The 21,097-nt window shown below is 51.3% G+C and overlaps 7 protein-coding genes across 7 annotated transcripts; 3 read left to right on the top strand and 4 right to left on the bottom strand.

Moving 5' to 3' along the window:
• Positions 1–1,325: 1,325 nt before the first annotated feature.
• PHATRDRAFT_48017 (predicted protein) lies at positions 1,326–2,678 on the bottom strand. Its single transcript, XM_002182249.1, has one exon. It carries the CDS (start codon positions 2,529–2,531, stop codon positions 1,599–1,601), a length of 933 nt encoding a protein of 310 aa, XP_002182285.1. The 5' UTR covers positions 2,532–2,678; the 3' UTR covers positions 1,326–1,598.
• Positions 2,679–4,532: 1,854 nt separating this feature from the next.
• On the top strand, positions 4,533–5,585 carry PHATRDRAFT_48016 (predicted protein; the record flags this gene model as incomplete). The annotated part of the gene is made up of 1 exon (XM_002182411.1): positions 4,533–5,585. One exon carries the CDS (start codon positions 4,533–4,535, stop codon positions 5,379–5,381), a length of 849 nt encoding a protein of 282 aa, XP_002182447.1. The 3' UTR covers positions 5,382–5,585.
• Positions 5,586–5,712: 127 nt separating this feature from the next.
• Positions 5,713–8,683, bottom strand: PHATRDRAFT_22113 (bifunctional aspartokinase; the record flags this gene model as incomplete). Its single annotated transcript, XM_002182248.1, has 4 exons — positions 8,064–8,683; positions 6,857–7,979; positions 6,288–6,763; positions 5,713–6,191 (listed from the first exon to the last, which is right to left on the bottom strand). Coding segments are annotated over exons 1-4 (2,610 nt in total), but the record flags the coding sequence as incomplete, so codon positions are not given.
• A 348-nt stretch (positions 8,684–9,031) lies between these two features.
• On the top strand, positions 9,032–11,387 carry PHATRDRAFT_48014 (predicted protein). The gene is made up of 2 exons (XM_002182410.1): positions 9,032–10,926; positions 10,980–11,387. Exons 1-2 carry the CDS (start codon positions 9,163–9,165, stop codon positions 11,169–11,171), a joined length of 1,956 nt encoding a protein of 651 aa, XP_002182446.1. The 5' UTR covers positions 9,032–9,162; the 3' UTR covers positions 11,172–11,387.
• Positions 11,388–12,127: 740 nt separating this feature from the next.
• Positions 12,128–12,934, top strand: PHATRDRAFT_14544 (predicted protein; the record flags this gene model as incomplete). The annotated part of the gene is made up of 2 exons (XM_002182409.1): positions 12,128–12,204; positions 12,442–12,934. 2 exons carry the CDS (start codon positions 12,128–12,130, stop codon positions 12,932–12,934), a joined length of 570 nt encoding a protein of 189 aa, XP_002182445.1.
• Positions 12,935–13,409: 475 nt separating this feature from the next.
• On the bottom strand, positions 13,410–14,048 carry PHATRDRAFT_14571 (predicted protein; the record flags this gene model as incomplete). The annotated part of the gene is made up of 2 exons (XM_002182247.1): positions 13,410–13,717; positions 13,760–14,048. Coding segments are annotated over 2 exons (597 nt in total), but the record flags the coding sequence as incomplete, so codon positions are not given.
• Positions 14,049–18,413: 4,365 nt separating this feature from the next.
• PHATRDRAFT_38362 (2-isopropylmalate synthase) lies at positions 18,414–20,660 on the bottom strand (the record flags this gene model as incomplete). Its single annotated transcript, XM_002182246.1, has 3 exons — positions 18,414–19,240; positions 19,365–20,258; positions 20,636–20,660. 3 exons carry the CDS (start codon positions 20,658–20,660, stop codon positions 18,414–18,416), a joined length of 1,746 nt encoding a protein of 581 aa, XP_002182282.1.
• Between the last annotated feature and the right edge of the window lie 437 nt (positions 20,661–21,097).

Raw genomic sequence — 21,097 nt, 5'->3', positions numbered from 1 at the left:
GTAAACGTGGCGGCATCGTTCGATAGCGTCTCCACTAGCTCGTTGTCGAGCGCGTCAATGAGTTGTGTAAAAATACCTGCGTCAGTTGCCACTTGGGCAATTGTGTTCGTCATGAAGGTCGGCAAAAGCACGTTGTCAATCACGTGCACAACTCCGTTGTCTGCTTCGATATCCGCCTGAATGACGTTGGTGTTCCCGTTCAATATGACCCCTCCATCCGTTCCGAGCGTTGCGTTGATATCTACACCCAAGAGTGTCTTTACCGTCGCTTGGTTGTTGGCGTTGTCACCGACGGCGCTTTGAATGGCGGCAGCGTCAAGCTGACGAGCGAGCACGTGGTAGGACAATACAGAGATGAGGTGAAAGCGATACTCAATATTTGTGACTAGTTTGTTCACAATTTCCTCCGGGAGCCTTCCGAAGGCGTTATCTGTCGGAGCAAACACTGTGAAATGACGGAAGAAGCAGAACCATTCACAGTCCAGTAGTGTATCCAGACCAGCCACATCGAGCGCCGCTAGGAGAAGGGAAAAGGTGGAAGGATCATTCTGGGCAATGTCCACAATAGAACCGGAACTTTGCAATTCACGATGCTGATCTTGCCCTCGCGAGTGTTCGACCGACAACAAGTCCTTCTGTTGCAAGGAGATATCGGTAACCACCGCTCGCAGTTGCTGGGCCGAACTACCGACGACGAGAAGCAGCAGGCCCAAGCCAAGCTTTGGACGATGCATGATGAACTCGAGAATACACGCTAATAGTAAGTTGTGGACTCGACTGTTTAGGGCACAGGCAGCGAGAGAATGTGAGAGCCGCTTCTATGCGAGAGGTGCAGTCGCAGTCAGTGAGTTTGACGCTTTTGACGGAAGCTGAAGAGTTTGTTTTCCCGGAAGCCACGATGTCCCGCCGATGTGAGAATGTCCCAACGCATTATCTGGCAGTATTTGATTTGCTCGTATCTAAATAATGTTCCTTGTCGTTGAAAAGTCTTTGGTCGTTCCAAAATAGCCGTTGACGGTCCCGCCTCTTTTTCTACCTCTCGGGGATCAACTTCTCTAATTAGCGACAGGCTTTGAAGCTACGGAATTCCATCGAAGCTACATGTTTCTAGACATTAGCTAGAAATACTCCAGAAACGGCGCCTCGTTGACTTTGTTCTTCCGGAGAAGATGCCTGTATCCGCGGTGTGTTCCTTGTCCGCGTCCATCCCCCTACGGCCTGATACGACTACCTTTCCCACTGTCAGGAAACACGACTCGATATTGACTCCTTCCCTATATTCACCTGTCAGCGCCAATCGAAGTAGCACCGAACATAACTAGATTCAGGATCCCTTTCAAATTACAATAGAGACGCAACGCACAGTTGTTTATGACTCCGACCGAAAACAGTTGCTCGAGGAAATGTGGTTTTCCTCTATACCATCTGGCACGGCCCGCGTTCCGAGATTTTGAGAAACAATTGATTTGGACGCCGACTTTGTCATTTACAGTTAGGAATGTGCAATTTTATCGAAGTATTCACAGTCAGTCATGCTCCAAAAAATGTTGGCAATAATATACCAAACAGGTTAGTGTCTGTGGTAACCTAATGCCCAACTACAGATCCACACGAGTTTCGCTCAACCCCAACTTATAGAGCTCCTCTTCGAGCCCGTCACGTGTTTTATCCCAGCCCAGCGCTCGGTACGTTTCCAAAGCATATAGGTAGCAGCGCTTGGCCTGTTCGGGTCGCTCTAGCCGCAAATAAATGGCGGCTAATGTGGTCGCCGTGGTTCCGACACTTTCGTGCTCGTAGCCAAATACTGCGCGAAGTGCCTTGAGCACTTGAGCCAGGCACCATGCGGCCTTTCCAACTTCATTTAGTTCAATATAGATGTAGCCGAGGTTACTGAATGAGGCAATCGTATCAATATGAAGTGGTCCGTAGGATTGGAGACGGATCAGGTAAGATTCCTGGGCTGCGTTATGAGCCAAATCGAGGTTTTTTAATTGTGAGGCTGCCAAGGAAACGAGGTGAAGCGCTCTGGCCCGGCGAAGTGGTATTCTTTCACCGCGTGGAACTCCGTTGGTCTCGTCTGATGCTCGTTCAAAAAAAGCCACAGCACATTGAAATTTACTGGCTTGCATGGCTGCCACGCCATGAGCAAGCTGCTGCTCGAATGTGAAAGTAGAGCGGTCTTCTGTTTCCTGCTTTTTGTGATTTGTAGAACAAGTGGTGGAATAAGCTTGGTGTTCGTGCAGCGACTCTGGTGAGCCAATCGTGGCGCTGGAGTGAAATTCGGCTTCCGCAAAGTCGGACACGGACAACTGCAACGCGAAACAAATCCCCAGTTCGCAGGACACCTCAGAGATGGTGTCATCAAAGGACTGAGAGCATTCGCTCGTATCTGCAGTACTTCCCTTAGTGTCAACGGACGCGTCCGTCGATGCTCGTTTCCCGATTTCGTTGAGGTTCGACTGGCTTGAGACCAACCATCGGCTTAGGAATACCTGATCCTGTTCAATATTGTCTCTCGAAAAGGGTAACATGGTCGGCCCACAATGATAAATGGAAATCCCTTGGTGATCTGCTTGTGGAGAACAAGAAAAATATTTGGAAAGCTGAGCGTTTTGTCGGTAACACGGAGTATTGCTATATGGTAGTGGCTGAGTAGTCAGTTGTATCGTGCCAGTCTGATGTATCGTGCCAGGAGAGAAAACGCCTCGTGAGTATTGTATCTTCACTCTTTTGCGTAGGCGCCAACGAAGAGAGGGACATGAGAGAAAGAATGGGATTGGGTGCAATGAAACCCATTGGGAAATTCAAGAAGGCTCTGCCAGCGTCCTCCAATAAATTCGAAGCATTGCCGCATTTTCACTATGTCCTTTTCTATGACGCTTTTGGAAGAAGTTTGGATATTCGAGGAAGATTCAAAGAACAGGCAATACCTTTAGTCTTCACATTCAGAATGACCGATCATATACTATAGCCCTTCGTTTCAGAAAATTCATTAAATAAAAGTAGACTCTATATAAATACAAGTTTCAGTAAATTATCATCCAACCATTATTACTACTTATACTAATTTAAGCTACAGAGCAGAAAAGTTCACGAACAGATATCAAAAGGATGCTTCCTGTGATTTTATCGCGCCCTATTAGCATTGAAGCCACTTACAGAGTACGCCATCCTACCCGTGCCAATGATGAAGACTAAGGGGCTCCAACAGGGGTCCACCAAATGTTGTTGTTCGGGCAGCGAGCTGGGAACGGTTCAGTCGTTGCAGTCAACATCATTGTTAAACATAGCATTTTATCATGCCCCTGGTATTAATGTTCGAAAGGGTATTGTTTAGGGCTTGAAGTCTCTACTAGTTGGATTTGTTTCCAGTTAAGTTCGTCAATCTTGTACCAAACGTTTCTGATTGGGTTCACTGTCCGCACGACATAACCTTTCCCTGATCTCATTCCCTATGACCATTTTTGCCTACGCCTCTCTGCACGTTTCTCCCGCCGGTCAGATTCGGCTTTCATAGTCGCATTACCCGTACCCAATTGAGAAGCCGACGCAGCGGCTCCTCCCTGACCTCCAGCGGGTTCCTTTCTACCAGTAAAAGTTCTGTAAACGGACCATGCCCCCCAAGGCGGGATTGCGAACAAAAGCCAATAAAATCTTTTGCTGAAAAAGAAGCTGCCGAATTGAATCACGACAGTTGCGCCTAAAAGATCCAGAGACGAACCTCCCACCAAGCTCTTATCAGATGATGACCTATTCACAGCGTTCTCTATAATTCCAACGTAGGAAAAATATTGCAGACCAAGTATGCAGAACAAAAAGACTCCCTCCAAAAGCGAGATATCAAATCCGTTCCGTTGCCATCGCATCAGACAGTACATGACGTCAATCCCTATGATTAGCGGCCGGTAAAGCTTCGCCGCGGCCGCGCTTGCTGCATCCGGAAAATGGAATTGAGACTCTTTCAAATATAGTCAGACTATCATGATGGGAACGGGGCTACCCACCTGCAGATGCTTTTTTGGAAGAAGCCTTGGCCATGATTGAATCAAGTCGACCGTTTATAAACTCGTGAGTTTACGAGTAAAATTTGAGTCTATCCTCGTAGACTATCACAGACTGTTCAACGTGCAAAAGGTGTGGCGCTGTTGCTGTACTGTTCGAACCCCTGTCAAGTTGTCATGGTCGGCGAATTGGATGGGAAGTGGGCTCGAGACGGGGAAATTATTGGGCGCCTGTACTTTATCATGTTGCTTTGTGAAATGTCTTTTCCACTGTAAAAGCTGGTCTGTCCTTAATCTGGGTCATCGAAAGATATTTCAAAAGTCATCCGTCCCAGAGTCTCGGCGCGCGCATTAGATGCATTGATGTAATTGTCAGTGAACGATGGAAATTTGTGAATCTCAAACTGTAATCACCACTCTGGAATGAACCTACTTTCAACATACTTGGGGATTGTTCAGGCTTCCTTGTGTGGTTCCTGTAGCTCCGTAGATTCAGCTAGGCTGACACTATAAATTGAGCCCGAGCCCGACATGGGACGCAAATCTCGACGATCGCGGTCAGTGTACGATCCAGCCATCGAACAGGAAGTAACTTTCGCTCAATCTTCGGACGCCTTAGCAATCACTGATCCTTTAACGCTTGAGGCACAAGATGAATTAAACTATTTGGAAGAAATTATCGACCCAAATTCTGAACAGAGAGACTTCCAACGACGGCGGAGGTATCAAATTTTGGTTCCAATGATCTTTGCAGCCGTTTTGATAGTTGCCGCGACCGCGAGATTGGGGAATAAGCGATCCGATGAATCTTCCTCTTCCGTGCGGAGCTATCCTTCGCAGACCGTGCTACCTGCACCACCGAGTGACATCGATACCAAATGCAGCGTCGCAGGTGTTGCATCAGCTCTGGGGAGAACCGCTTGTGAAATGATTTGCGAAGCCGCTGACTGCTGTGGATTCCAAAGTTCTCTGCCATTGTCCTGTCTTTCATCGAACCAAGCATATTGTACGGAATATCTCAGCTCTTGTTCTGTACTGGATGAGGAACCGACCAAAAACGAGGTTGGGCAGGGAGTATCAGGGGACGAAGACAGTGTTGACCAAAGTCCTTCGGCCAATCCTGAAACTACTTCTCCTACCCAGTCATCCGTCGAACTTAATCCAGGTCAAGGTGCAACATATTCCCCTTCGGTTGACCTAGTGCTTCAAGTTCAAGTCGACGAGGTGTGTGCATTGGACGATATGGGTGACATCATAGAGTGTACCGAAATTTGCAGTCCCGCCCTTTGCTGCTATTTGCCGTTCAAGGCTGAAGCTCGATGCAAAGAGGAACCACTGAACATGAACTGCGAGACTTATCGAGGTTGCAATGCTCTCTAGTGTTCTCTATCCGAGGCTTAGTTGCATTGCTTCTTTCTTTAAAATTGTGCTGTTTCTCTGTGAACGCTCTGCACAGCCAGCACCAACAAGTACGACCGGAGCGGTCGTTTTCGTCCGGGTCGCCAAAAAAATCGTTCTCGTCGTGAGAGGCTAGAGGGAGCTACTCATCTCGAAAGAAAAATCTGACAGTGAAGGCGACTTTCAACAAAAACGATTTGCTTGCTAGCATTTAATTGTAAGTTCACTTTGTAGACACCTGATCTGGTTTCAGTACCGCACCCGAACCAGTCCGCGACAGAGCCACCGACCGTGGCGACGATTGTCCCCGCATAAGCTGTAGTAGTTCGGCTAAGAGAGCACTTGCGGTCGAGTCGGCACCAGCACTAGGTCCTTGCACAATTAGAGGGTAGCGCTGGTGACGGTGGGTGAAGAACCGCACACATTCGCAACTCGGGGGTGTCACGGCTAGAACATGGTGTTCCGGAACTTCTACAACTTTAATGGAGAGCTCCTTGGCCTTGACATCCACGCTTGCAATGTGACGGAGCACACAACCGCGAGATTTAGCGGCATCCACCCGTGCCTGTACTAGCTCATCCACTGCGGGCGAAAACTTGGTGTAATCCACCGTCTCGCCGCAAATCAATTCCAAAAGCTTGTCGCTGGAATCGCGAATATCGCTCACTTCCACACCTTTGTCCATATTCAATTCTTTCGCCAGCACCATGAGCACACGAGACGTGTATTCGTTGTTCAAATCCTTGGTCGGGTCTTCTTCCATCAATCCGAGCGCGATGGCTTCTTTCACGGCTTGACTAAAACTGCACGCTTTTGTCAAAGTTGCAGTGGGTGACATGGACCGGTCCTCGTGAAAGGCACCCTTACTCGACATTTGGTCAAATTCACTGCATTTCGCAATATCAGTCGCCGGAGAAATGCGAAACATAATGAACGAGAGACTCACGGACAAGATACCGTCGATACGACGAATCTTGTCTCCCGAATGGAGTAGTGACCGTAGCGTATTAATAACTGGCAAGCCGCCACCAACGGTAACTTCGCGTAGGTACTTGGCGCCATTCTTTCCTTGGGCTCGTTCGGCTTCCGCGATTTCTTCGCGCTGCGCCGCAGGTCCCGAAATACCCGTGTTGTTGGCTGTCACGACGTTGACGCCGGCGCGCAACCATGCGGCATGCGACTGACCCAATTCTTCGTCGTTGGTACAATCGAAAATCACGTGACTCGGGCATTCGTTGCGAATGAGGCGGTTGAGCAGGACGTCCCGGCCGCCGTCTTCCAGAAAAGTCGTTTCGTCGTCGCGAAAGGACGTCTGCGAAGCATTTGTCGCCGGAGCCCCGAGCAATAGAGAATTGGAACCACCACTGGCCCGGTTGAAGCCGTTCATCGTGATAGATTCTGCGCCGCCATCGCGGTCGTTGAGCAATGTGATAAGCTGCGGACTGGTGCTGTCGGACAAAATAGTGCACACTTGTAGATCGATATCGAAAGTCGATCGAAGGGATGATCTTTGCGATTCCAGCAACTTGAGTAGCGAAATTCCCAATTCATTCATACCGACAATGGCGACACGTACGGTGGAATGTGAGAGGCGAAAGGCCGCGTGGACGGCACGCAGGGCCCGGGACGATTCCGAAGTGAGTACGACGGCGGAGATGTTGCGTTCCGAGGAACCCTGGGCAATGGCGAGAATGTTAATTTTAGCGTCGCCGAGAGCAGAAAAGAAGCGGCCGGCTACGCCTGTCGTGAGCGCCATGTTGTCACCGACGGCAGCAAGAATGGAGCAGGGCGCCTGGATTTCGATTTTAGAAATGCGGTGCTGGAGCAATTCGCGGCGGAATTCTTCTTCAATGGCGAGTTTGGCGCTGTTGGCTTGGCTCTCCTTGGTGGCAAAGGTGACGGAGTGTTCGGAGGAGCCTTGTGAAATAAGGACGACGTTGACGCCGATCCGTTCGAGTGTGGCAAAGAGCCGTCGATCGACGCCCAAGACACCGACGAGTCCGGATCCTTCCACGTTGAGGAGCGCCATATCTTCGACACTGCTAAATCCCGTCACCACCTTGTCCTTGTCCTTGTTGAGACCGGGTGCGTAAATGCGGGTACCTCGGAAACTCGGATTGAAGGTATTTCGAATGAAAATAGGAATCTGTGGTGAGCTGGAAATAGCGGGCTGCATGGTTTTGGGGTGAATGACCTTGGCGCCAAAGTAGGCCAATTCCATGGCTTCGGTGTAGGAGACTTCGGGCAGGATTTGCGCCAGGGGGACACGTCGAGGATCGGCCGAGAGTACCCCGTCCACATCGGTCCAAATGGTGATTTTGTGTGCCTGCAGAAGTCGTCCCATAATGGCGGCGGAGTAATCGGAACCGTCACGTTGTAAGGTTGTGGCGACTCCTTCCGTGTTGCTGGCGACGTATCCAGTAATAACGAAATGCAAAATCGCGGCTTGGGGGAGTTTCTGTAATTCCTCTCGATAGACTCGGTCCAGTTTCTCTTGCGAGAGTTCCCAAACGACGGCGCCGTTGTGGATGGCTTCTTCGTCAACCGTAATGACCCTCCGCGCGTCGAGGTAGACGTACTCTCTCCGATGTGAATGGGCGAGTCCGTCGTCTTCCAGAGTCGGTGTGGATGAGTTCCGTAGAGCTTCCACGTTCGTTTGCACACGCAGTCGCATCAAAGCGGTAAGAATTTGTGCCGACCAGAGCTCGCCGTATCCCGAAACGAGTTCGGAGATGCGGGCGGCTTGCCATTTCATGAGGGCGACCGTTTTGAGAATATCCCGAATGTCAATAATATCTCCCTGAATGATCTCCATGAGTCGATCGCGTTCGCTAGGTTCCTTGACGAAGAGCGCGGCGAGGCAGTCGTGGTGCTTTTGGAGAACAACCTCTAGGAGGCTGTCGACGCCCTGCGCATCCCGCTGCGCCGCCGCCTTGACGGTGTCCAGGAGCAAGTCGGTAACCTTGGGCTTTCCCCCCACGGCAGAGACTACAATAGCGATGCAAGAATGTACGGGGTCAATCTCCAACTCGTGCTCCAGAACACGGGCGACGGCGAGGAAACATTCCGCCGTCGCGACGGAAGTGCCCCCGAACTTGTGCACCTGCCAGGGCAACTCCGCAAATCCCGTGTGCACCGCATCAGAGTCCCCTTCACCGGGCGTTGTCGTCGCCGCCATTGTCGGTGCCGGCGTCATGGGAATACTAGCGGGGAGTGTGGGTTCTGTGTGTAATACGTGTGTCGTGGGTGACGACGCTATCACTGCAGGGTGGAATGGTGTGAAGGTAAGCGATTGTGTAGGTGGTCGAACCTCTCGATCGGTTTTGGATTGGTTGTCGCAGTCAACCTACCAATGTACCAAAGTATGTTCGGGTGCCCCCAAACCGAACTGGGTTCTGAGAACGAGAACTTGGTTCTTACTCACTTAGCAGTCGTGAGTCGACTGACGATTTCGTTTTAGACTGTAAAGCGACTTTCAGATATCTCTAGAGTGTCTCCATATATAGTAATGTTTGTCATATCAGGCTATGTAAATACCGATCGTTGGACAGTGACACGGTTACGGTACCGAGACGAAAAACATCGAGTTGTCCGAAGGAGTCGACCATGGTTCTTTGGCTACCCAAGAGCCAGGTATTCTCGAAAGGCGATAGGTATTCTGTTTCGTACGGCATGGTTAGCAGTGTTATCGTTGCCGGTAGAACCAGTAGTAGTAAAAGTATCAGAAGCAGCACCCTCAACAACAAAAATAGTGATTGCCCGTATGAGTTCCTTGTTTGCGGGTAACAACGCGATTTCGCCGTGGATTACCAACACCGTCTCTCGTGCCATTCTTGGAGAGTGCACCCCACCGAGACCACCTCCGGATCAGGCTTCTCCGATACAGACTCCACCAGTACCGCACTCCAAGCCTAAACTGGTGCAAGTCGGAAATCTGCACCGACAGCAACCTTCCGGTCGTTTGTGGTTTGACGCATCGGACGGCAGCGCTCTCATTCTCGTCGTTCCGGGAGACGAAGCCGTTCTTCCCGACAGTTTCCAGTCGCGTCAACAACAACCACAAGAGAAGCAAAGTCTCCACAATCAGGTCAATCCACAACTGTCACGCGGTTGCGTCGTCCGCATTACGTCCTGGGTCGTCTCGTCGACGGCCCTGTTGCGTCAACAACACAAAATACCCGCACCCGGCACCCGGACACCACCGGACGCGCTCTGTTTATACGTCACGGGGCGTGTCGAGTTTCTCGGTGGAATTGGGATGGGAATCGTGGGGACGCCTATTCCCGTACACGCCACTATTGACGTTCGGCGGGCCTTGCAATCCCTCTCCACTGCCCGCAACCAACAGCATTCCTCCTCATCCAACGATCCGTCGAGCATCCTGCACCGAAATTTGCTCCGGGCCGCTGGTATCACGGTATCAGTGGACCCCGTGACAGTGAGTAAGGACCAACATTTGGACGGCGCCGATGACGGCTCGGACTTGCCGATCGGAGACGTGGCCTTGTTGTTTGCCGGAACTACCGCCTCCGACGTGACGACTACGTCTACCAATTTTTCTTCTCATGCTACGACGGAATCGGCTCCGGTGACTGCTCTACCTCTCCCTACAACGCAATCAAATCCACCAGTGTTGCAACGCTTTCCTTTAGCGTCTGCCTTTATCCCCAACGTTCCGGTAGACGGCGATCTACCCATTGGAGATGTGGCGAAGCTCTTTGCCCTTCCAAACAACCCCGTACCGTTACTCAGCAACTACCGTGCACCCAATCATGCTCGCGCGGAACAGTACCACCCGTCGCAGCATTCCGCGGTCGCTACGGATCGCGCCCCTGGGCACTGCGGGACTGCAGCATCGGGCCTCGCCGCCTTGAATCCGGCGCAACTACAGACTTTGTTCTCCAACGTCAACGCTGCCGCTCAGGCGCAAGCCTCGGCTCGTGCCGGGATGCGATCCGACGAATACACGCCCGAACCAAACATGGTCCCCAGCGACGACGGCATCGAAGAATCAGAGGCAGAGGTGGGCGACGACAGTGAACCGGAGGACGAGGACGATGATTTGGGCATTGACAACATGCTCGTGTCGCCTGAAGAAGAGGCCCTGGACAATCACAATACGATGAGGTCAATTGCCCCGATTGGCAATGATCTGGCTTTACCCGTGGGGAAAACTGCAACGATGCAGTGGGACGAGACAATCGCCACGAGCACAACGGTGCCCACTATAGATATGCCACCATTGGAATCCTTCCGAACGCATCTGGAGGAAGTACCCGCGGTAGAAAACGAGAGTGACAATGAGTATTTGGAAACACAGCAGGAGGAGGTCTTTGCGACACAAATGCCTTTGGAGGAGCCACAGCACACAGAAGCGGACTCCGAGGATGACACGAATCTCGAAACCCAACCAGATCCTTGTATGTTCGCAACGCAGCAACCGAACGAGCCAGAGGAAACGGATCAAATCACTACTTCGCCACGGGTTTCGGTCTTCCTAGGAAACGAAACTTCGCTCGAACCGGACGTCTTCCAGCCGTTCGTTCGAATTGCGGAGGGGATAGTAGATCCACCATCTAGGATGGAGCCGGTTGGCCCACTGTGCGCGTCGCTACGGAAACGGCCACGCAAAACCCCGGACCCCCAACGTGCGGAGCTATCCTCTCACAAATATGCCAGGCTTTCGACAATGGAGGATTGGCTACAGCGTGCCGGCAGTCGCAAACCGACCCTGTCGACCGTTTGCTCCAAAAATCTGCGACTAGAAGGTGACCATATACGACTGGTTTGGATTAGACAAGGTGTGAAGTAGACGGGTATGAATATTTCTTTTTTGAACCTTCAAATGGAGCCAGAAAAAGTGGTTGTCATTGTGTTGGGGAAGATGCAACTTGAGCTGCCTAATAGTAACAGGTTTCACATGCCAATTCGGTGGACCCATTACCGGGACTCTTCGGGGAACAGTAGTAGTTATGTTAGATTACTGCTAATAACGAGTATAGGTAGAGAGATACATAGAGGGACCTCACAAGGATATATAAAATTTTCCACCGCCGGGGTGATTCGTTCAACCGTTCGCTATTCGCAAATACATACGGGTGATGCCAGACCGGAGTGCTCGCCACGCGTTTATCATAGGATATAAGTATCTTGATGACAGTCGTTAGCGTATGAAATATGTTTATGTACTCTACAAACCTGTTTACAATAATTCAGCATTTTCGCCGATTTGTCATTATTCACGAAGGTTGCATACAGGCCCCCTGTTTCGGACTCGCCTATCTCTTTAAACTGGCCCGGTTCCGCCTAGCGAGCACATCGGCGCTCGACCCATTTCGCCTATTGCAGCCTTGACCATGACAGAAGTAACGGTAGGAACCGAAGATTGCCCATCTTGGGCCCCGGTACTGTAAGTTATTGAGAAATAAAAAACGCGCAACGCGGCCTTCGAAGGACGGGTTTCCACTGATCATGGACAGATAAACTAGAAATTCTGGAGGACCTCCTTATCACTGCGCAGGAACGACGCGACTACCATCATTGGGCCGAGTTAGCGTAGAACATAGGAAGCGCTTTGCTTACGTGCAATGGTTCTGTTTGGTATCTTTCTGGTATCGACTCTTTTGCAGGAGCTAGGGAAAACGGTCTATTCGATGCTTTCATTCGTCGTCGGCGACGGGTGTCTTTTTTTCTCCCGCCAACGTGGTTTGATCGTTCTTTCCTTCTCAATGTTACAATTTTTCTTTTACCTCAGAGGTTATTTCGGTGCTGCTTCGTGTATAATACTATCAAATTGGGGTGCTGCGTAAGTTTTTAACAGCATTCTCCGAAGGGTTTCGTCTAGCCAGAACCGTGTTTTTTTTTTGCGGAAGGTTATTCGGAATGCCTCGGGTGTTCAAAGCAACAATTGCAAGGGTGGATTCCATTCCGTGGTTCCGCTTGGTGCAATTGAGAAGGATCTAGTACCAAGAGCTGTTGTTGTACGCCTTTTTACATTTACTCACATGTCACGACGCAATCGTTTCTTCTTCTCTTTTCTCAGTTGGGGCACATGGAAATCTGGACTCGGCCTTTGTGGAATGGCCGTTAACCACCCCCAGGGTGTAATTAAGAATCTCGTGGCAATCATCATGGCGGGCGTTCTCGGCATCTATGGTTTGATTGTTTCAATCATCATTGCTGGCGCCATTTCTGCACCATCAAACGAGAACGGCATCAATACATATTCTCAATACAACGGCTGGGCGCATTTAGCGGCCGGTCTGTGCTGTGGTCTCTCCTGTCTAGCATCAGGGGGTGCCACAGGCGTTGCCGGCGAAGTCGGCATTCGGGCAACTGGACTGCGAGCAGAACTGAATCACGCCAAGACCAGCGCTCTGACCGGAGGAAGCGGCGCCCAAGTTGTGGACGAAGGTGACGCTGGAAAAATGTACATTGGATCAGTAATGATTCTATCCTTTGCCGGAGCAATTGGACTATATGGGCTTATTGTAGCCCTCATTATCACTTCCTCGAGCCAATACTACTGCGAGTAAACGAGCTTTGGGATGGCTAAAATAATTTGTCACTACCAACCTATGCTACACACAATTTTTTTCGCTTCTTCATATAGCGGAATGTTCAGGGGGGTGTGTCTGAGTAGAGAACCGTAGGATCAGATAGCTTCAAAAAGGAATGCGTTTCCAGTGCAACCATTTCGAGAGCCAAGCCTTTGAGGACGATCCGATATTTTGGCATTTCCTAATTGATTTGTTGTATCAGCATCCGTAGTTACAACGCTGCAGTGCTGGGCGGCAAACTCAGTATTTCAGCCCATTCTTGTTCCTTGCTAGCTCGTTCCACTTCCGGTGTAACGGCAACAATACGTCTGGACTTTATATTAAAAGGCATGTTCCCAAACCCGTTCACGCCGTTGAGTGATTCGTCGTTTTGTTTCCTTGTGTTTGCCGGGGACTCAACGAATGAACTTTCCCCATTGAAATTTTGCAGTTGCTCTTCCGGGACAGCACAACGTCGATAGTCTGTGCCTTCGGCCGTTATGATGCATAGGTCAACTTGTGAGCCACTACCAAGATCGTTGACAATTCCTGCCGTAATCGCCCTAGTCACCAATTCAATTGCTTCCTCCAGAGTTAAATCGTGTCGGTAGGACGATTCGAGGACTCCCATGGCCGCCATACCTCCACTTCCCAATGCCGTGAAGGCGAGGGCATCCTGAGATCCGTGCGGATGTATAGCCCGTAACATTGCTTTTGACTTGTACACGCCACCAACAATTAAAGTGGCTTGACAAGAACCACCTTGGTCGTACAAAATGTCTTGCAGGAACCGACAGATGGAAGCGACCGACGCCACGTGACTAGAAGAAGACGCAAGCGCGCCATCGACGGATGCTGCGTTTCCTATTGCCTCGTCTTGGCGAGACTGCAAAAGAGTCGTGTAGTAGACTTGTCTGGTTACGTGTTCCAAATCGGCCGACGTCCCGGCTCCGCAGGCGTATACGTTCGCTGCTAGTTTGTGAATTTTGGCACAGGCCTTGTCAGCCACCAACCGATCGTTCGTGGCACGGGTATCGGCTCCGAGGACGCAAAAATCTGCACCACAGACGCCAGCAATGGTAGTACCTGTTTTCAATAAGCGTTGGTGCATACCGTTTGCACTATTGCGAGCAAACCGTGGGGGAAGAAGAGAAATATTGGAACCTTCCTCGCCATTGGGAAAATTCTCGGTCGCGATTGCGGGCTCGAGCGCTTTGGCGAGCAAAGAATGTCTAGTACGTGCTCGCCTTCGTCGAGTGCGACTGTTTAGTCCTAGCGTGGCAATATCCAGGCAGTCGTCGTTGTGTTGTAGTAGCAAATCGAAGTTGTTCCAATCCTCTCCTTGTCCTTCGTCTGGGCAACCAAGCCCGTCTCTCTCATCTTCACGAATGAGAAAACGACGATTCCGCGATTTTTGCCGCGACGGATCAAGCGAAAATGATGTGGCAGATCGTAGTTCCATGGTCCTGGACAACAGTGTCTCGTGAAAGCGAGCAGCATCGCTAGAATGGATTTCGGCTACGGTGACACATACGCTAACTGTCAACAACACGCCCAAAAGGGGATAACGAAGCGAATACGACCTTCCAGAATGCATCCCGCGGATGGAATGAAACCCACGCAAAGGAGTAACGCGCAATACTTGTGCCGGAACTGTTGTATATTTGACGGCTGCTGTTGTGGAACCTCCCCCAAAGATGTTTGTCTCCCTGCCATTTTGTTCCACTTATAGGTATCGCATAGATGTGACGTTCTCTCTTACAATTAATTTCTCCATCGTGAACCACGCAGTGGCATGGATCACGATCAGCGATACCTGGCCTTGGTTCCTTGCATTTGATCCTGTTAGTACATGCACCATTCTATGATCGCCGTTTTCTTCCCCACGAGAACCGATCACGGCAATGAAAAACAGGGCATTCACAAAATTGAACATGCCACTTTTTTCTGGAGTGGTAGAGATTTATTTTGCGTTCTCCTCCACTCCATGTGATGACGAACTCGCTTCCAGTTATCTCTTAAGAGTGTCCGCTAGAGTATATGAAAGAGGTGATTCAGCTCTACAAATTACTTTGATTTGATGGAATGGAATCTCACGAACGAAGCAAGCTACCGACGGATGCGTCGTCCGCCTCGTTGGTTGGGCTGCGCGCATCGGCTCCATCCTTTGTGCCCAGTTTCTATACTCCCGCTAAAGTAACGCATCCTGTCTATATATCAAAGGGAAATTGTAGGGACTCCGTATTTCCCGATAGTAGCACTACTGCTCCTTTCGTTGCCAAGAAACCGCAAACAAGAAGAAATCCTCGACCCCGGCATGGATCCAAACCACACAAAGAGTCCACGAGACAACGTAGAAGAGCAATCTGTACATCACCTTCCCGAAATATTCCCATTCGGTCATCTCAAACAAGTGGCATCGAATCGTCTAAAGCTAGACGAGCTTCTCCACGTGGGACGCGTACTCGCGGTCGCCGGAAAATGCAATCTCCACGAACGGACAAGTCGTACGAGGCTATTCAGAGAGATGGTTCTGATGATACGTTGACTCGCCCTATCTTGGATGACGCTTCGCTGAACGACAATAACTTCCCAAGTATATTGGCCAAAAACCATGGTTCTGACCCTCCTTTACAAGCGTCAGTTTGGGCACAAACCGAAAAGCTGCGCACCAGTCTTCTGGAAGCCCCTTGTCAGTCTGCAGAACTCCAACAACACAACGATGACCACTTGCAACGGCCAAGCTTACTGTTAACACCTCTAAACTCATATTCAAAGAAAGGACAGGCGAATAAAGGGGTGGTGCCTCTTCAACAGACCCAGGACCAATGTTTGATTCCTGAAAAACAAATCTTGCCGCAAGTGTGTCGTTCCTTTCAGATCACCAAGCTTCGTGATCGTTGGTGGGATCTTTTAAAGAATCGGCCGTTGGTAGAAATTTCAGAAGCAGAACGCGTCGTAACTTCGGAAGAGGAGCATTCATCCTCGAATGATGATGAGTCGTTTTTGGAGCATATCGAACTACCAAGACCGCAACTATCTAAACATCCGACACTCTGTGAACAACCTCTTTCCATCTCAATTGATGCTGAGCCATTTTCGATAGGTCATTTGTCTCTTCATGATGCCATTCGACAAGACGATACTGCATCCCTAAAAATACTGATACAAGAGCAGCACAGAGCATTGAAAGGTGTGTCTCCCAACGCTGAGATTTCTGCGGTGGAAAACTTGTCTGTGGTGCAACTTGCGGTACTCCTGGATCGTCCGCATCTATTGCGGATCTTGCTTGCATCAATCCGTAGCAACGAAATGGATGCAAGAGAATGCCCGGGTCCACATTTGCCACCCCTGCTTTTGGCTGCCAGCTTGTCACACGAGGAGTGTCTCCAACTAATAGTGGCGTCGGGAATCATACCCCTCACGACAACGGATTCCGAGGGAAACAATTTACTGCACTTTTGCTGTCGCCAGGACGCCCCCTTTTCAATGTTCAAACTTGTGTGGGATGTTACGCCTTCGTCAATCCTGCGCCAGGTGTTGTTGGGAATAAACCGATTCGGCCGGACTGCCCTGCACGTTGCTTGCCATGACGGTCGTGTAGATCTTGTGGAACACATCTTGTCCACAGCCAGCTTTTCTCTACTGTCTAAGAATCTTGTACTGCAAGATCGTTCTCATCAAACGCCTTTGTTGACGGCCGTTGCTTCCGGTTGCATTGATGCTGTCATGAGTTTCCTGATGTGGCGAGGCAACAATCGACTGTCGCAAGATGATTCGCTGCCCTGCCCTCTGCGCTGGGCCGTTGAGGCGGCAAACGTGGAAATGGTCTTGCTCCTTTTAGAGTTTAGTGACCCAGCAGGCTCTGGCTACAACCTAACAGAGGCCTTACGAGCGGCAATCGAGCTGGACAAGGAATGTACTCGTGAAGTTCGAGTGGAATTGGCAAGAGTTCTGATTGAGTCTGGAGCGAATCCGTGTCTTGCTGACACCGAGGATCACAAAGAGACAGGGGTCGAACTAGCTGTGGAGCAACGTGATGTCAGTCTTTTAAGCGTTTGCTTGGACTCTTACAACCAATGGTTGTCTGCATTACAAACCTCTCGACGGAAGGATCCGGTGCTGTCCAAGCAACCCGAGTCCTTCTTTGCCGGAATGGAATCAAGAGAGCGAGCGGAGCAAACATTAGCCACAAGGAGTGCGCTCGTGCTCTCCCTGTTTCGTGGCTGGCTGGACCCTGTCAAAGCCAGCATTGACTACCGGAGGTGCAGTCTAGCCCTGTATCGACGAGGTGTTCGACTTGATGCCTTGTCCCTTTCACGATTGAAAACATCTATCGGACTGCGTTCACTAGAATCCCGAAGTCCCATCGATATGTTCCCCACCAGCGAACGAGTGTACAGAACATCCTATCATTGCGTTAATGGGCCCAAGTTGACCAGAGAAAACGATCCTTTCACTTTTTGGAGCCGTGTTTTAAGGGACGATGCACATTGGACGCGTGCAGACGACACGGTGACTTTCTCTTGCAATTTCTTGTCCGGGAGGGAAGATGACATGCGAATCACAGATCCTCTCGCCCCTGATGTTGTACTCGTCACGGATGACAAAGTCGAGTTCCATGTGCACCGCAAGATACTCTCACACGCAAGTGCCAAGCTTGAGGCGGCGATACGCTTTGCAACTATGCGGGAGATTAATTATGAGTCAGAATCCGAATCCAGGATCCCGACGGTTGATGTTGGAATAGAGAGTGCTACTTGCAGGCTATTTTTGCAGCATGTGTACCATAATTCCCTCGGCGATGCCTTGTCGCCGGAATTGAATGTCTGCTGCAGCGAATTGTTGGAACTTCTGATCGTGGCAGAAGAGTTTCTGTGCCCGTCCCTGGCTCAAGAATGCGAGATGCGCCTTCTCTCTGCTGATCCTTACCGGTGCATATGTCCGTTTTGCATCGTACCACAGCAAGAAAATCTCATTGGTACAAAGCACTGGATCTACCACTTCCCGGGCCCGGCCCTTTGCGTACACGCGGGAACGGCGCTCGATGTACTGGCAGTCGCCCAACACGTCCACCAGTCCATGTCTCCCGCCGCCTACGATATTCATCAAACGGACGGGGAAGGAGCGTTCACTGGTCTTTCCCAGGTATCCAACAAGCGCTGTCGAAAGCCAATGGAATTTCTACTGGAAGCAGCAATCGACGCGATTTTGATGGACGTGGAATCCATCGTGCTCGACGATTCGCTTACGCATCAGTTACAAAGCGACGGTCGGGAGAAAAGCCGGGTAGAGTGTCAGAGTTTGTTGGTACAGCAGTGTTTGGATCAAATGGCGCAGCTGCCTTGCTGCTCCCGGGAAGACTTGCGGCGGAAACCCCCCCTCCCGCGTTCACGCCCGCAAGCGGCAAGCTAATGATTCGTAACGAACTAAGGAGGACTCCTAGAAACACTGGTAGAAGTGGAAAATCTTTTTTTTACATATCGTCCAAGTGACACAGCATGCAGCTTTCACCGTGTTCAATCAGGGCATATTCAAAACCGTCCACGAGTGCGTTGAGACTGGCTGAGATCACGTTGGTATCCACGGAAACGGTAGTCCATGTTTCCTGGTCTCCGTCGGAGTTGTTGCGAAATTCGATCATGACCCGGGTGGTGGCACCCGTGGCGTTCTCGGCGTCCAAAATGCGGACCTTGTAATCGACTAGCTCCACGTGTTGAAGAATGGGATGGACGGGTTGGAGTGCGCGCATCAGTGCGTTGGCGAGCGCATCGACCGGGCCATTGCCGTCACTGACTTCAAGTCGGTCCTGGTACGGCGACAGGTTGGCCAGGTACGATTCCAAACCATCCTCGATTGGACGCATCGTTCGGACGTTGACGGTGGCGCGTGCCGTGGGACCAAACCCGGGAGCCTTGCGGGGCTTTTTCGAATCGGTCGGATCGGTATCCGGCGATTCCGTGTGTCGCAATACTCTGGTCGCACTGTCAATATTGGCATCGTACACTTGTGCAGAGTAGTCCAGTACCTGAAAGGGTGGGCAGTATCCTTTCGTGGCGTGTAGAATCATCAAATGCACACTGGCTTCGGCCCCTTCAAAGGTGTACCCCTGCGCTTCGAGGGTTTTGACCCGATTGAGAATCGCAACGGCGCGGTCACTCCCCGAAGTCCCCAAATCGACACCGGCTTGTTGCATCTTACCGAGGATGTTTTGCCGCCCGGATAGTTCTGAAATCAGTATACGCTGTTCGTTGCCGACCAATTCGGGTTCAATGTGTTGATACGATAAGGGAGATCGTTCCACTGGGTAGAACAAGTGAAGGGAATAGAGTTACGGCGTGAGTGCAACGAAAGACACGATCACGGTACACACGGCTGGACAAAGACGACCACTAGCACCAGCCGTCAAACACTGAAATGGACTTACTGGCCGCCACGTGCAAGCCTCCCTTGTGTGCAAAGGCGGAAGATCCGACAAAGGGTGCGGCGTGGTTGGGTGTTTGGTTCAAAACTTCGTCGACGAATCGACTGAGCGAAGTGAGCGTTGCGAGTGAGGCTCGACAGTGTAGCTGTGCTTGTACGTGCAGAGCGAGGCTGGGGACAATGGCGCATAGATCGGCGTTGCCGGTGCGTTCACCAATTCCGTTGACGGTTCCTTGGATCAATCCGGCTCCGTATTGCGCGGCCGTGAGGGAGTTGGCGACGGCCATGCCACAATCGTTGTGAGCGTGCATGCCAATGGTGACGCCCTGGGGCCCGTAGGTGTCGACCAGTTCGCGAACGACGGTGCCGACCCGCCAGGGCATGGTACCACCGTTGGTATCGCAGGCGACGAGTACGGAGGCGCCGCCGTCCACGGCGGCTCGACAACAGGCGTGGACGTAGTCCGGATCGGTGGCGTATCCGTCGAGGGCGTGTTCAAGATCGACCATGACGACTCTACCGTGTGCCACCAAGCAGGCTACCGTGTCCCGTATCATGTCCAGATTCTCGTCGAGTGTGGCTCGGAGTATTTCGGTAACTTGCCAGGCGTGTGCCTTGGCGACGATGCATACGGTGGGAGCCTGTGATTCGAGCAAGGCTTGTACCTGGGGATCTTCGTTGGCGCGGACTCGTTTACGTCGGGTGGAGCCAAAGGCGACGAGTTTGTCGCGTTCCGCGTGCGTCAAGTCGGTCTTGGCGCGGGTAAAGAATGCGGCGTCTTTGGGATTGCTGCCGGGCCAACCGGCTTCGACAAAGTCTACCCCAAAGGCTACCAGTCGACGTGTAATCTTCAACTTGTCGTCGACCGAAGCCGAAACGGATTCACCCTGTGTGCCGTCTAACGAAAGTGCAAGTAAGTTAGTGAAATATTACATGAGTGTGAAATGGGGGTTAGATCATGGGTGAGCACGGAAGGATCGCTACCAACAACACCCGTAAGGTGTGTGGTGCGCGTTGCGTGTGACACGTTGGGGGTATCGATACTCTTACCTCGGAGCGTCGTATCGTAGACGAGTACCTGAGCGGGTCCCACGACGGCGGATTGGAACAAGGTTGTGATCGATTGTTGTTCGACCCCGTCCCGGATCCAGGCCTCGTTGGAATTCCCGTGGGGGGTCGAGTGGTCGGGCGTGGTGGCGGAAACACCAACGTCGGCAAGGTTAACACCAGGTTAGCACCGGGTGTGTCCGGGTTGAGCGGATAGAGATTGGACACCGCGGACGTGCCGATGGATCGGCATTGTGGTCCAGGAATAGACCGTTGGCACCCACCAACAGCACCACGACACCAAGGCCGTTGCGGATCGTGCCGATCGATACGATCTTGTCATGGCAATCACAATAACCAAGGATTCACGGCACTACAGGTAGCCCAGCGGATCACGAGGGAATCGGAACAGGGTTGCGGCACGACACGACACTCTTACTGTTGGTATCTGTGACGATGGGATCGATTCGATTCGATTGGAATGGGGTAGGTACATGGGTAGGTAGCAAGAGTGTTGGAACGGTTCCGTTTCCGTTGGTGTCGAGTCTGCTTCGCTAGTGGGTCGGCGTGTGTCGGTCACGGTCTGTGGAAAACAACTAGACTGCCGTCGACGCGGCGGAAGGACGAGCAGCTGTTCACGGTGTCGACCTCGACCTCGACTCCAACGCCTGGCCAACCGTCGGAGGAAGG

This window comes from Phaeodactylum tricornutum, chromosome 15 (assembly GCF_000150955.2).
Source record: "Phaeodactylum tricornutum CCAP 1055/1 chromosome 15, whole genome shotgun sequence".
Classification (NCBI taxonomy): Eukaryota; Bacillariophyta; class Bacillariophyceae; order Surirellales; family Neidiaceae; genus Phaeodactylum; species Phaeodactylum tricornutum.
Note: the sequence above shows the minus strand (reverse complement) of the source record. Positions and strands in the feature narration are given on the sequence as shown.

Coding starts and splice junctions, on each gene's coding strand:
- PHATRDRAFT_48017 (XM_002182249.1), bottom strand. CDS start 2,531: ATGTTACCCTTTTCGAGAGACAATATTGAACAGGATCAGGTATTCCTA.
- PHATRDRAFT_48014 (XM_002182410.1), top strand. CDS start 9,163: ATGAGTTCCTTGTTTGCGGGTAACAACGCGATTTCGCCGTGGATTACC. Junction 10,927..10,979: donor AAACTTCGCTCGAACCGGAC/GTCTTCCAGCCG, acceptor TCCACCATCTAG/GATGGAGCCGGTTGGCCCAC.